The sequence below is a fragment of the Balaenoptera physalus genome (assembly GCF_965194825.1).
Source record: "Balaenoptera physalus genome assembly, chromosome: 3".
In the NCBI taxonomy this organism is placed as follows: Eukaryota; Metazoa; Chordata; class Mammalia; order Artiodactyla; family Balaenopteridae; genus Balaenoptera; species Balaenoptera physalus.
In genome coordinates this window covers 85458281-85472448 of record NC_138890.1, presented here as the reverse complement: position 1 = coordinate 85472448, position 14168 = coordinate 85458281, and the positions used below count along the sequence as shown (strand labels likewise).

Genomic DNA, 14168 nt, shown 5'->3' with positions numbered 1-14168 from the left:
AATGCAAGAGATTTCTGTGCATTAATTTTGTATCCTGCAGCTTTACCAAATTCATTGATTAGCTCTAGTAGTTCTCTGGAAGCATCTTTAAGATTCTCTATGTATAGTATCATGTCATCTGCAAACAGTGACAGCTTTAATTTTTCTTTTCCAATTTGTATTCCTTTTATTTTTCTTCTCTGATTGCTGTGGCTAGGACTTCCAAAACTATGTTGAATAATAGTGGTGAGAGTGGACATCCTTGTCTTGTTCCTGATCTTAGAGGAAATGCTTTCAGTTTTTCACCATTGAGAACGATGTTGGCTGTGGGTTTGTGTTATACGGCCTTTATTATGTTGAGGTAGGTTCCCTCTATGCCCACTTTCTGGAGAGTTTTTATCAGAAATGGGTGTTGAATTTTGTCAAAAGCTTTTTCTGCATCTATTGAGATGATCATATGGTTTTTATTCTTCAGTTTGTTAACATGGTGTATCACATTGATTGATTTGAGTATATTGAAGAATCCTTGCATCCCTGGGATAAATCCCACTTGATCATGGTGTATGATCCTTTTAATGTGTTGTTGGATTCTGTTTGCTAGTATTTTGTTGAGGGTTTTTGCATCCATATTCATCAGTGATATTGGTCTGTAATTTTCTTTTTTTGTAATATCTTTGTCTGGTTTTGGTATCAGGGTGATGGTGGCCTCATAGAATGAGTTTGGGAGTGTTCCTTCCTCTGCAATCTTTTGGAAGAGTTTGAGAAGGATGGGTGTTAGCTCTTCTCTAGATGTTTGATAGAATTCACCTGTGAAGCCATCTGGTCCTGGACTTGTTTGTTAGAAGATTTTTAATCACAGTTTCAATTTCATTCCTTGTGATTGGTCTGTTCATATTTTCTATTTCTTCCTGGTTCAGTCTTGGAAGGTTATACCTTTCTAAAAATTTGTCCATTTCTTCCAGGTTGTCCATTTTATTGGCATAGAGTTGCTTGTAGTTGTCTCTTAGGATGCTTTGTGTTTCTGCGGTGTCTGTCGTAACTTCTCCTTTTTCATTTCTAATTTTATTGATTTGAGTTCTCTCCCTCTTTTTCTTGATGAGTCTGGCTAATGGTTTATCCATTTTGTTTATCTTCTCAAAGAACCAGCTTTTAGTTTTATTGATCTTTGCTATTGTTTTCTTTGTTTCTATTTCATTTATTTCTGCTCTGATCTTTATGAATTCTTCTGCTAACTTTGGGTTTTGTTTGTTCTTCTTTCTCTAGTTCCTTTAGGTGTAAGGTTAGATTGTTTATTTGAGATTTTTTTTGTTTCTTGAGGTAGGCTTGTATAGCTATAAACTTCCCTCTTAGAACTGCTTTTGCTGCATCCCATAGGTTTTTGATCGTCATGTTTTTATTGTCATTTGTCTTTAGGTATTTTTTGATTTCTTCTTTGATTTCTTCAGTGATCTCTTGGCTATTTAATAACGTATTGTTTAGCCTCCGTGTGTTTGTGTTTTTTACGTTCTTTTCCCCTGTAATTCATTTCTAATCTCATAGCGTTGTGGTCAGAAAAGATGCTTGGTATGATTTCAGTTTTCTTAAATTTTCTGAGACTTGATGAATGTTCCGTGTGCACTTGAGAAGAAAGTGTAATCTGCTGTTTTTGGATCGAAGTGTAATCTGCTGTTTTTGGATCAGTTTTCTTAAATTTTCTGAGACTTGATGAATGTTCCGTGTGCACTTGAGAAGAAAGTGTAATCTGCTGTTTTTGGATTGAATGTCCTATAAATATCAATCAAATCTATCTGGTCTGGTGTCTCCTCTAAAGCTTGTGTTTCCTTATTAATTTTCTGTTTGGGTGATCTGTCCATTGGTGTAAGTGAGGTGTTAAAGTCCCCCACTATTATTGTGTTACTGACGATTTCCTCTTTTAGAGCTGTTAGCAATTACCTTATGTATTGAGGTGCTCCTATGTTGGGTGCATATATATTTATAATTGTTATATCTTCTTCTTGGATTGATCCCTTGATCATTATGTAGTGTCCTTCCTTGTCTCTTGTCACAGTCTTTATTTTAAAGTCTATTTTATCTGATATGAGTATTGCTACTCCAGCTTTCTTTTGATTTCCATTTGCATGGAATATCTTTTTCTGTCCCCTCACTTTCAGTCTGTATGTGTCCCTAGGTCTGAAGTGTGTCTCTTGTAGGCAGCATATGTATGGGTCTTGTTTTTGTATCCATTTAGCGAGCCTATGTGTTTTAGTTGTAACATTTAATCCATTCACGTTTAAGGTAATTATCAATATGTATTTTCCTATGACCATTTTCTTAATTGTTTTGGGTTTGTTTTTGTAGGTCCTTTTCTTCTCTTGTGTTTCCCTTTTAGAGAAGTTCCTTTAGCATTTGTTGTAGAGCTGGTTTGGTGGTGCTGAATTCTCTTAGCTTTTGCTTGTCTGTAAAGCTTTTGATTTCTCCATCGGATCTGAATGAGGTCCTTGCCAGGTAGAGTAATCTTGGTTGCAGGTTCTTCCCTTTCATCACTTTAAGTATATCATGCCACTCCCTTCTGGCTTGTAGAGGTTCTGCTGAGAAATCAGCCATTAGCCTTATGGGAGTTCCCTTGTATATTATTTGTTGTTTTTCCCTTGCTGCTTTCAATAATTTTTCTTTGTCTTTATTTTTTGCCAATTTAATTACTATGTGTCTCGGCATGTTTCTCCTTAGGTTTATCCTGTATGGGACTCTCTGTGCTTCCTGAACTTGGTTGGCTATTTCCTTTCCCATGCTAGGGAAGTTTTCGACCATAATCTGTTCAAATATTTTCTCTGGTCCTTTCTCTCTCTCTTCTCCCTCTGGGACCCCTATAATGAGAACCTTGTTGCGTTTATTGTTATCCCAGAGGCCTCTTAGACCGTCTTCATTTCTTTTCATTCTTTTTTCTTTATTCTGTTCCACAGCCCTGTGAATTTCACCATTCTGTCTTCCACGTCACTTATCTGTTCTTCTGCCTCAGTTATTCTGCTGTTGATTCCTTCTAGTGTAGTTTTCATTTCAGTTATTTTATTGTTCATCTGTGTTTGTTTGTTCTTTAGTTCTTCTAGATCTTTGTTAAACATTTCTTGCATCTTCCCGATCTTTGCCTCCATTCTTTTTCCGAGGTCCTGGATCATCTTCACTATCATTATTCTGAATTCTTTGTCTGGAAGATGGCTTATCTCCATTTCATTTAGTTGTTTTTCTGGGGTTTTATCTTGTTCCTTCATCTGGTACATAGCCCTCTGCCTTTTCATCTTGTATATCTTTCTGTGAATGTGGTTTTTGTTCCACAGGCTGCAGGATTGCAGTTCTTCTTGCTTCTGCTGTTTGCCCTCTGGTGGATGAGGCTATCTTAGAGGCTTGTGGAAGTTTTCTGATGGGAGGGGCTGGTGGTGGTTAGATCTCGCTGTTGCTCTGGTGGTCAGAGCTCATTAAAACTTTAATCCGCTTGACTGCTGATGGGTGGGGCTGGGTTTCCTCCCTTCTGGTTGTTTGGCCTGAGGCGACCCAACACTGGAGCCTACCCAGGGTCTTTGGTGGGGCTAATGGCAGACTCTGGGAGGGCTCAAGCCAAGGAGTACTTCCCAGAACTTCTGCTGCCCGTGTCCTTGTCTTCACGGTGAGCTACAGCCACCCCCCGCCTCTGCAGGAGACCCTCCAACACTAGCAGGTAGGTCTGGTTCAGTCTCCTATTGGGTCACTGCTCCTTCCCCTGGGTTCCGATGCACACACTACTTTGTGTGTGCCCTCCAAGAGTGGACTCTCTGTTTCCCCCAGTCCTGCCAAAGTCCTGCAATCAAATCCCACTAGCCTTCAAAGTCTGATTCTCTAGGAATTCTTCCTCCTGTTGCCAGACCCCCAGGTTGGGAAGCCTGACGTGTGGCTCAGAACCTTCACTGCAGTGGGTGGACTTCTGTGGTAAGTGTTCTCCAGTTTGTGAGTCACCCACCCAGCAGTTATAGGATTTGATTTTATTGTGATAGAGCCCCTCCTACCATCTCATTGCAGCTTCTCCTTTGTCTTTGCATGTGTGGTATCTTTTTTGGTGAGTTCCAGTGTCTTCCTGTCGATGATTGTTCAGCCGTTAGTTGTGATTTTGGTGTTCTCGAAAGAGGGAGTGAGAGCATGTCCTTCTACTCTGCCATCTTGAACCAATCTCCTAATCCAGATTTTTTTAAAAAAATAAATTTATTTATTATTTATTTTTGTCTGCATTAGGTCTTCCTTGCTGAGTGCGGGCTTTCTCTAGTTGCGGCGAGTGGGGGCTACTCTTTGTTGCGGTGCGCGGGCTTCTCATTGCTGTGGCTTCTGTTGTTGCAGAGCATGGGGTCTAGGCGCATTGGCTTCAGTAGTTGTGGCACGTCGGGTCTAGAGTGCAGGCTCAGTAGTTGTGGCGCATGGGCCTAGTTGCTCTGTGGCATGTGGGATCTTCCCAGACCAATGCTCAAACCCGTGTCCCCTTCATTGGCTGGCAGATTCTTAACCACTGTGCCACCAGGGAAGTCCCTATCATTCAGATTTGAAGGAGAGAGAAAAAGTTTTACAGACAAGGAAAAGCTAAAAGAGTTCAGTACCTCAAAACCAGCTTTGTAAGAAGTGTTAAAGGGGCTACTCTAAGCAGAAAAGAAAAAAGACCACAAATAGAAATAGGAAAATTATGAAAGGAAAAATCTAATTGGTAAAGGCAAACATAAAGTAAAGGTAGTTGACCAACCACTTATAAAGCTAGTAGAAAGGCTAGAAGATATAGAAAATTATCTATATCCACAAGAAGTAGGTAAGAGATACACAGAACAAAAAGATATAAAATATAATGTCAAACACAGTAAACAGTGGGGGGGGGGGGAGAAAAATGTTAGAATGTGTTCAAACTTGAAATCATCACGTTAAAATAATCACGTGTATATAGGTTGTTAAATATGAACCTTATGGTAACTGCAAACCAAAAATCTATCATAGGAGAAAGGAAGAAAAAAGAACTACAACAACAACCAGAAAACTTAACAAAATGGCAATAAGTACATACCTATCAATTACTTTAAATCTAAATGCTCTAGTCAAAAGACAGCTTGGCTGAATGGATAAACAAGACCCATGTATATGCTGCCTACAAGAGACTTACTTGAGATCTAAGACACACAGACTGAAAGTAAGAGGATGGAATAAAGTATTCCATGCAGAGGGAAATGAAAAGACAGCTGGGGGGTAGCAATACTTGTATCAGGCAAAATATACTTTAAAAGAAAGACTGTAACAAGACAAAGAAGGACAGTATATAATGATCTAAGGGATCAATTCAAGAAGAAAGAAAATACAACAATTGTAAATATATATGCACCCAACATAGGCACACCTAAATACATGCAGCAAATATTAACAAACATAAAGGGGGAAATTGACAGTAACACATTAATAGTAGGGGACTTTCACATCCCACTTTCAGGGAATTCCCTGTTGCTCCAGTGGTTAGGACTCCACTCTTTCATGGTAGGGGGCATGAGTTCGATCCCTGGTTAGGGAGCTAAGTTCTCACATGCCACTGGGCACAGGCAAAACAAAAACCAAAACAACACCCCACTTACATCAATGGACAGATCATCCAGACTAAAAATCAATAAGGAAACAGTGGCTTTAAAAAACACATTAGATGAGAGAGACTTAATAGATACAGTTAGAACATTCCATCCAAAAGCAGCAGAATACATTCTTTTCAAATGAACATGGAACATTCTCCAGGATAGATCACATGCTAGGATACAAAACAAGTCTCCATAAATTTAAGAAGATTGAAATCATATCAAACATCTTTTTCAGCCTCACTGGTGTTAGAGTAGAAATTAACTACAAGAAGAAAACTGCAAAAAACACAAAGACCTGTAGACTAACCGCTATGCTGCTAAACAACCAATGAGTCACTCAAAAAAATCAAAGAGAAAATTAAAAAATCTGGAGACAAATGAAAATGGAAGCATAACAATCCAAAATCTATGGGATGCAGCATAAACAGTTCTAAGAAGGAAGTTTATAGCAGTACAAGCCTACCTCAGAAAACACGAAAAATGTCAAACAATCTATCCTTATACCTAAAAGATCTAGAAAAAGAACAAACAAAGCCCAAAATTAACAGAAGGAAAGAAATCATAAAGACCAGAGTAGAAATAAATGAAATAGAGACTGAAAAAACAGTAGAAAAGATCAATGAAACTAAGTGCTGGTTCTTTGAAAATATAAACAAAATTGACAAACCTTTAGCCAGACTTATCAAGAAAAAAAGAGAGGGCCCAAATAAATAAAATCAGAGATGAAAGAGAATTTACACCTTACACCACAGAGCTACAAAGGATCCTAAGAGATTACTGTGAACAATTATACACCAATAGAATGGACAACTTAGAAGAAATGGATAAGTTCCTAGAAACATGCAGTGTTTCAAGACTGAATCAGGGAGAAATTGAAATATGAACAGACCAATCAACAGTAATGAAATTGAATCAGTAATTTAAAAAAAACTCCCAGTAAATAAAAGTCCAGTACCAGATGGCTTCACAGGTGAATACTACCAAACATTTAAATAAGAGTTAAGGGCTTCCCTGGTGGCACAGTGGTTAAGAATCTGCCTGCCAGTGCAGGGAACACGGGTTCGAACCCTGGTCTGGGAAGATCCCACATGCTGTGGAGCAACTAAGCCCCTGCGCCACAACTACTGAGCCTGTGCTCTAGAGACCGTGAGCCACAACTACTAAGCCCTCATGCTACAACTACTGAAGCCCGCACGCCTAGAGCCTGTAATCTGCAACAAATGAATCCACCACAAAGAGACGTCCATGCACAGCAACGAAGAATAGCTCCCGCTCGCCACAGCTAGAGAAAGCGCACGCACAGCAACGAAAACCCAAAGCAGCCAAAAAACAAACAAACAAATAAATAAAAAAAAAAAAAAAAAAAAAGAGTTAACATGGGTCCTCAAAGTATTCCAAAAAATTTCAAAGGAAGGAATGCTTCCAAACTCATTGTACAAGGGTAGCATCATCCTGATACAAAACCAGACAAGGACCCCACAAAAAGAATTAGAGGCCAATATCACTGATGAATATAGATGCAAAAATCATCAATAAAATATTAGCAAACCAAATTCAACAATACATTAAAAAGATCATATACCATGATCAAGAGGGATTTATCTCAGGGATGCAAGAATGGTTCAATATCAGCACATCAATCGATGTAACATACCACATTAACAGATTGAAGAATAAAAGTCATATAATTATCTCGATAGATGCAGGAAAAGCTTTTGACAAAATTCAACCTCAGTTTATGATTAAAAAGAAAACTCTTCACAAAGTGGTTATGTAGGAAACATATCTCAACAAAATAAAGGCCATATATGACAAACCTACAGCCAACATCATACTCAATTGTGAAAAGCTAAAAACATTTCCTCTGAGATCAGGAACAAGACAAGGAAGCCCACTCTTGCTGCTTTATTCAACATAGTATTGGCAGTCCTTGCCACAGCAATTAGATAGGACAAAGAAATAAAAGGAATCCAGTTTGGAAAGGAAGAAGTAAAACTGTCACTATCTGCAGATGACATTATACTGTATATAGAAAATCCTAAAGATGTCATCAGAAATCTATTAGAACTAATAAATGAATTCAGTAAAGTTGCAAGATACAAAATTAACATACAGAAATCTGTTGCAGTTCTATACACTAACAATGAACTATTGGAAAGGGAAATTAAGAAAATAGAAAACAGTCTCACAGTTATATCAAAAGAGTAAAATAGGTATAGGCCTAACCACAGAAGTAAGACTTGTACTTGGAAAACTATACGACTTTGATGAAAGAAATTGAAGATGACACAAATAGATGAAAATATATACTGTGGGACTTCCCTGGTGGCACAGTGGTTAAGAATCCACCTGCCAATGCAGGGGACATGGGTTTGATCCCTGGTCTGGGAAGATCCCACATGCTGTGGAGCAGCTAAGCCCGTGTGCCACCACTACTGAGCCTGTGCTCTAGAGCCCATGAGCCACAACTACTGAGCCCTCGTGCCACAACTACTGAAGCCTGCGCACATAGAGCCCTTGCTCCGCAACAAAAGAAGCCACTGCAATGAGAAGCCCGTACACCACAATGAAGAATAGCCCCCACTCGCTGCAACTAGAGAAAGCCTGCATACAGCAATGAAGACCCAATGCAGCCAAAAATAAATAAATAAAATAAATTTATTAAAAAAAAAAGAAAATATATACTGTACTTATGTACTGAAAGAATTAATATGGTTAGAATGACCATACTCCCCGAGGCAATCTATAGATTTATCACAATCTCTATCAAAATACTAGTGGAATTTTTCATAGAACTAGAACAAATAATTCTATAATGTGTATCAAAACACAAAAGACCCCAAATAACCAAAGCAGTCTTGAGAAGGAAGAACAAAGCTGGAGGTATCACATTCCATGGTTTCAAGCTATACTACAGAGCTACAGTAATCAAAACAATATGGTACTGGCACAAAAACAAACATATAGGTCAATGGAACAGAACAGAAAGCCTAGAAGTGAACCCACACTTATATGGACAATTAATCTATGACAAAGGAAGCAGGAAAATATACAATGGGGAAAAGACAGCTTCTTCAATAAATAGTGTTTGTAAAACTGTACAGCTACATGTAAAAGAATCAAACTGGACTACTTTCTCACATCATATACAAAAATAAACTCAAAATGGATTAAAGACGTAAATTTAAGACCTGAAACCATAAAACTCTTAGAAGAAAACATAAACAGTGGGCCCTTTGACATCAGTCTTAGCTATATATTTTTTTGGATCTGTCTCCTCAGGCAGGGGAAACAAAAGCAAAATAAACAAATGGGACGACATCAAACTAAAAAGCTTTTGCACAGAAAAGAAACTGTCAAAAAAGTGAAAAGACAGCTTACTGAATTGGAGAAGATATTTGCAAACGATATATCCAATAAGGGGTTAATATCCAAGGTACACAAAAAAGTCATACAACCTAATGGCAAAAAAACAAACATCCCGATTTAAAAATGGGAAGAGGACCTGAATAGACATTTTTCCAAAGAAGGCAAACTGATGGCCAACAGATACATGAAAAGATGTGCTATATCACTAATCATCAGGAAAATGCAAATCAAAACCACAGTGAGAAACCACCTCATACTTGTCAGAATTGCTATCATCAAAAGGCAACAAATAACAAATGTTTGTGAGAACATGGAGAAAAGGGAAACCTCGTACACTTTTGGTGGGAATGTAAATTGATTCAACCACTGTGGACAACAGTATGGGGGTTTCTCGGAAAATTAAATGTAGAACTGCCATATAATCCAGCAATTTCACTTCTGGGTTTACCTGAAGAAATCAAAAACACTAATTTGAAAAGATACATGCACTCCAGTGTTCATCGCATCATTATTTACAATAGCCAAGATGTAGAAGCAACCTAAGTGTTCATTGATAGATGAATGGATAAAGATGCAGTGTGTATATACACAGTAGAATACTGCTCAGCCATAAAAAAAAAAAAGAAGCCTTGCTATTTGTGACAAAATGGATGGATCTAGAGGGTATTATACTAAGAGCAATGAGTCAGACAGGGAAAGACAAATACCTGTGGAATCTAGAAACAGAACAAACTGATAAGACAAAATGAAGGCAGACTTGTAGATACAAAGGACAAATGGATGGTTGCCAGAAGGGAGGGGGCCAAATTGGCGAAGGGATTAAGAGGTACAGACCTCCAGTTACGTAATAAATAATCACTGGGATGTAATATACAGCACAAGGAATATGGTCAATAATATCATAGTAACCGTATGGGAAAAGATGGTTGTTAAACTTACTGTGGTGATCATTTCATAATGTATGCAAATGTCAAATCCTTATGTAGTACACTTGAAACTAACATAATATTGTATGCATACTATATTTCAATTAAAAAAATAAAACATAAAACCTTACTAAGAAAAATAAGAAAAAATTTAAAAAAGCTTTGGCTATTGTTATTTTAATTTTATGTATCTTCTGCATTAGTTGTGAGAGTAATGATGTAGGTGAAAAATCCCTTTTTTTTTTTTTTTTAATATTTATTTATTTATTTATTTTTGGCTGTGTCAGGTCTTCATTTCTGTGCGAGGGCTTTCTCTAGTTGTGGCAAGCGGGGGCCACTCTTCATCACGGTGCGCCGGCCTCTCACTATCGCGGCCTCTCTTGCTGCGGAGCACAGGCTCCAGACACGCAGGCTCAGTAGTTGTGGTGCACGGGCTTCGTTGCTCCGCGGCATGTGGGATCTTCCCAGACCAGGGCTCGAACCCGTGTCCCCCTGTATTGGCAGGCAGGTTCTCAACCACTGCGCCACCAGGGAAGCCCGAAAATTGCTTTTTAAAGTGAAAGAACTGTGGGATTTTAAACCAAAGTAAGTTTTTTTGATGAATTTATTAGATGCACTTCATATAAACTGTTATCTTTATTAAAATAATAATTTTGTCTTAAAGATATTTTACGGTCCTGTAAGAAAAGAACCTTATGTTAATTTAAAATGTACAGCAATTAAAAAATTGTTTTCCAAAGCAATTCATTTAATACTGAAATCCCTTTCTTTGTAATTGAGGCAAAACTTAAAGAGGGAACTATGGGCTAATAAAATTGTTCCCATGTGAACAAAGCTAATAAAAGATGAGAACTGTGACTGTGTCCCACTGAGAAAGACAAGGCACCTTATTAAAACAAAACAAAACAAAACTGTGAATTATTTTTGCAGAAGTCAACGAAAGGTTCCATTGTCCTTGAGCACGTATTCCGTCACATAAACCTTGTGGAGATAGATTATTTTGGGCTGCGTTACTGTGACAGAAACCATCAGACGGTGAGTACAATGACTTCATACTAAATTTTTCTTGTATAAATTTCACCGTATCTCTGGCTTTTCCTGATCTTTAGGTTTTTGTAACTGAAAATGACTGAAAAACTTAAACATGTTTTCCATTGCTAATTTCTTTGCATTTTTTCCACTTCTGCCAAAAGTTGTAGAGTTGTAGGATTCATAGCTTATGTGTGTGCAGATTTCTTTGTAGGTGGCTTACATAGTTTCTGTTTTTTCGCAGCCATATTATAGAGAGTACTTTCCCTTTGTGCTGTTAGGAGAACTGAATTCGCCATTTCATGTGTGTTAGGAGCCAAGTGGCTAGTCTCTTGAAGTGATAGGCATTATTGCTTTTTAAGAAAGTAAATGGTTAAAGAGTATTTAAAGAAATACAGTGTAAAAAGGTGCCGATCTAAGTTTTATAAGTTGGACGAGCAATTATAAAATAAATAGGGGTTTTCATTCATGAGCTTCAACAGAATAAGAGTAATAACGGCAACCAAGCTTTTGGTGTAGGATGTCATTTGTTCATGAGGATTTAACTCAAGAATTCCTGACTGGTTGGATGGTAGAGAGGTACTAAGAAACCTACCACATTGGTTAGTATAGATTCTATTCGGCAAGACTGAAATGCTGTCTCTTGGTGATGAACAGAGGAAAGACTTTGGAGGTGATGATTTTGAGGTACAAAAGTATATTCATTAATGTGACTTTTGGTTTAAAAGTCTAAGACAGATCTTAAGCTCAGATAGACAGTCTTATTTATGCTTATAATGCTTATATGCTTACCTTAAAAATACCGTATTTGACATATCTTTTATTTTTTATACTGTTAAAATAGGTTTCCTCCTCTTTCTTCCTCAGTTGTCCCAGCCTCCACTGGGTCATCTGGGTCTGGGGTCTGTTCACTGAGATGCATGATTGTCTAAGTGGGCCTTTTCTGTCCTGTTCCCAAGAACGTTCTATGATGAGAAGAGGCAGACAAGTGGAATGCTATTGATGGCGGTAACTTGTGATTTTTCTTGAGCTTGTTCCATAACCTATTTTGTTTCACATGAGCATTTCACAAAGTAGGAATAAAAGATTGGGTGTGTTGGTTAGCTTTCCATAGGAAGGAATTGCTTTCTAAAGGCGAGTGGTCATTAATGGGTAATGCAAAGAAAGGGGGCGGACATACTCAGAAGTTCACTGAATTCTGTCTTGTACAGGCCATAAGTCAATATAGCAGAACTGTAAATCTGTACTGAGAGATTAAATTGAAGGCTATAGAAGATATCTTGCATTACATTCATATTTTTGAAATACCATTTTTCCTAGCAGAGGGAAATTCAGTTTCCTGATTTTATCTAGTATGTCAGACCTTGCCTGGAAAGATCGACTGTCTTGCTAAAATTATATAGACCTTATCTGTCTGTCCTTTTTTTTTTTTTTTTTACATTCCAAAGAAAAAGATGTGAAAAGCTAGAGAATTTTAAACAATGGCTCATATCATTGCAAAAGAATTAGCAGTTGGTATTGGTAGTTTATTTAAAGTTTTCTAGGGCTTATTCAGAACAGAGTTTCTTTTCTGTTACCTTTATTCCTAAGGGTTCGCATCTGTGATACAGGTTTTAGGAGAAAATAAATTACACAGTTAGAAGGAGAAAACTGTTAAGTCATGCTTTTTATGTGGTAAAAACATCAGATGTGTAAATCACATGAAAAACTATTTTTTTGCCTCCTGAATTTATTTCTTTCTAGTAAACTCAGATAAAATAAAGGTGATTTGTAAATGTGACTTAGTCTTTGTGCGTTCAAATGTATTCTCTTATTTTCCTTTTAACTGTAGGAAGCTATGAGAATAAGTTCATGAAAATTTACTCTTACTCTAGGTAACCATTTCTTCAAGGCCTGTCATTTCTGCAGGGCTGGGAGAGTGTGTCTGGGTAGGAACACATGATTCCATTCCTGATTTGCTCCTCTTGGGTTCTGAGGTAGAAGTTGGGATCTCCCTCAGGAAGAAGTGCAGGCAGCCTTTTCACTCTGGAAGGGCAACCTCCCCAACTGTAAGTTTCTGAGGAGATTGTTGGTAAACCTAACTTCATATTTCCCTGTTCACTCTCTATATCCCATAGTTGCTTATGGTAAATAAGAATAACTCTATGTTAGAATAGCACAGGCCATGGGGAAAAGTCCTTGTCCTAAAAATAGAGGAATGATTTCTGTGAATATGCCTGAATTACTGTCCATTAGATGGGATTTTGTTTATTGCTTTACTCTTTCTGCACCCGAAAGTTTATTTTAATGGGGAATGCCTGTGTAACAATCTTTAGTGTAATTAAGATCTACATAGAGAAGACTTCGAGGCCCTGATGGGCACCACTTAGATCAACTCTTGAAGCAAATAAAAAGAGATAGTGGGAAGAGGAGCTGGGGATAAAATGGAAGAAAGATGACAAGGAAAAAGAGATGGCTACATCAGTGAAAAGCTCTCCCTCCTCCTCCCTCCATCAGCAGTGGACCATGCCTTGGGGCCATGCCTGAACTTTGGCTGGGGGTGGGGGAATAAACTGGGCAGCCTGCAGCACTGCTAGTCAGCCTGGTGTGGTCGAAGTATAAGCATGCAGATGTAAGTGAGTTAGACTGGCAGTGGCTGCAGAGCTGGCAAGGAAGGGTTAGGGAGGGCTTTATGCCCACCTCAGAGAATTAGTGTGTGTTGCATGGGAAGATGGGCAGCTACCCTAGAGAATTAGGGCGCAACATGCCTGATGAATCTGTCCCTGGGACACGTGGACCCCCACATGGCAGGGAGCTTGTTGTCTGTCCTGGAGAATGGGGGTAACCGAGAGGCCTCAGCCTGTATCAGCCATCACCATTGTTGTCATCAATGTATCAGGAGCTGTTGAACATTTTCTTGTGTTCATTACATGCTCAGGACAACTGTACAAGTTAAATATTATTATATTACCATCACAGATGAAGAAACGGAATCTAAAAAGATTAAACAGTTTCTCCAAAGTCACATAACTAGCAAGTATTAAGATCAGAATTCAAACCCAGTCTTCATGTCTCCAAGACTTTTCAACCACTATAATATCCTGACTTGAATGTGTGTAAGATAGAGAGGTTTTGCATACTTTGGGCACTAAAGAACTCTCTTTTGGGCTTCCCTGGTGGCACAGTGGTTGAGAATCCACCTGCCAATGCCGGGGACATGGGTTCGAGCCCTGGTCCGGGAATATCCCACATGCCACGGAGTAACTAAGCCCATGCGCCACAACTACTG

General features: G+C 38.3%; 1 protein-coding gene across 7 annotated transcripts in view; it reads left to right on the top strand.

The window, feature by feature from the left end:
- Positions 1 to 14168, top strand: part of EPB41L4A (erythrocyte membrane protein band 4.1 like 4A) — a 263468-nt gene that overhangs the window by 101779 nt on the left and 147521 nt on the right. For all 7 annotated transcript variants that reach the window (XM_082455778.1, XM_082455775.1, XM_082455773.1 and 4 more), the window contains exon 2: positions 10802 to 10906. In XM_082455778.1, the coding sequence (XP_082311904.1) occupies positions 10802 to 10906 (105 nt within the window). The remainder of the gene's footprint in view (positions 1 to 10801; positions 10907 to 14168) is intronic.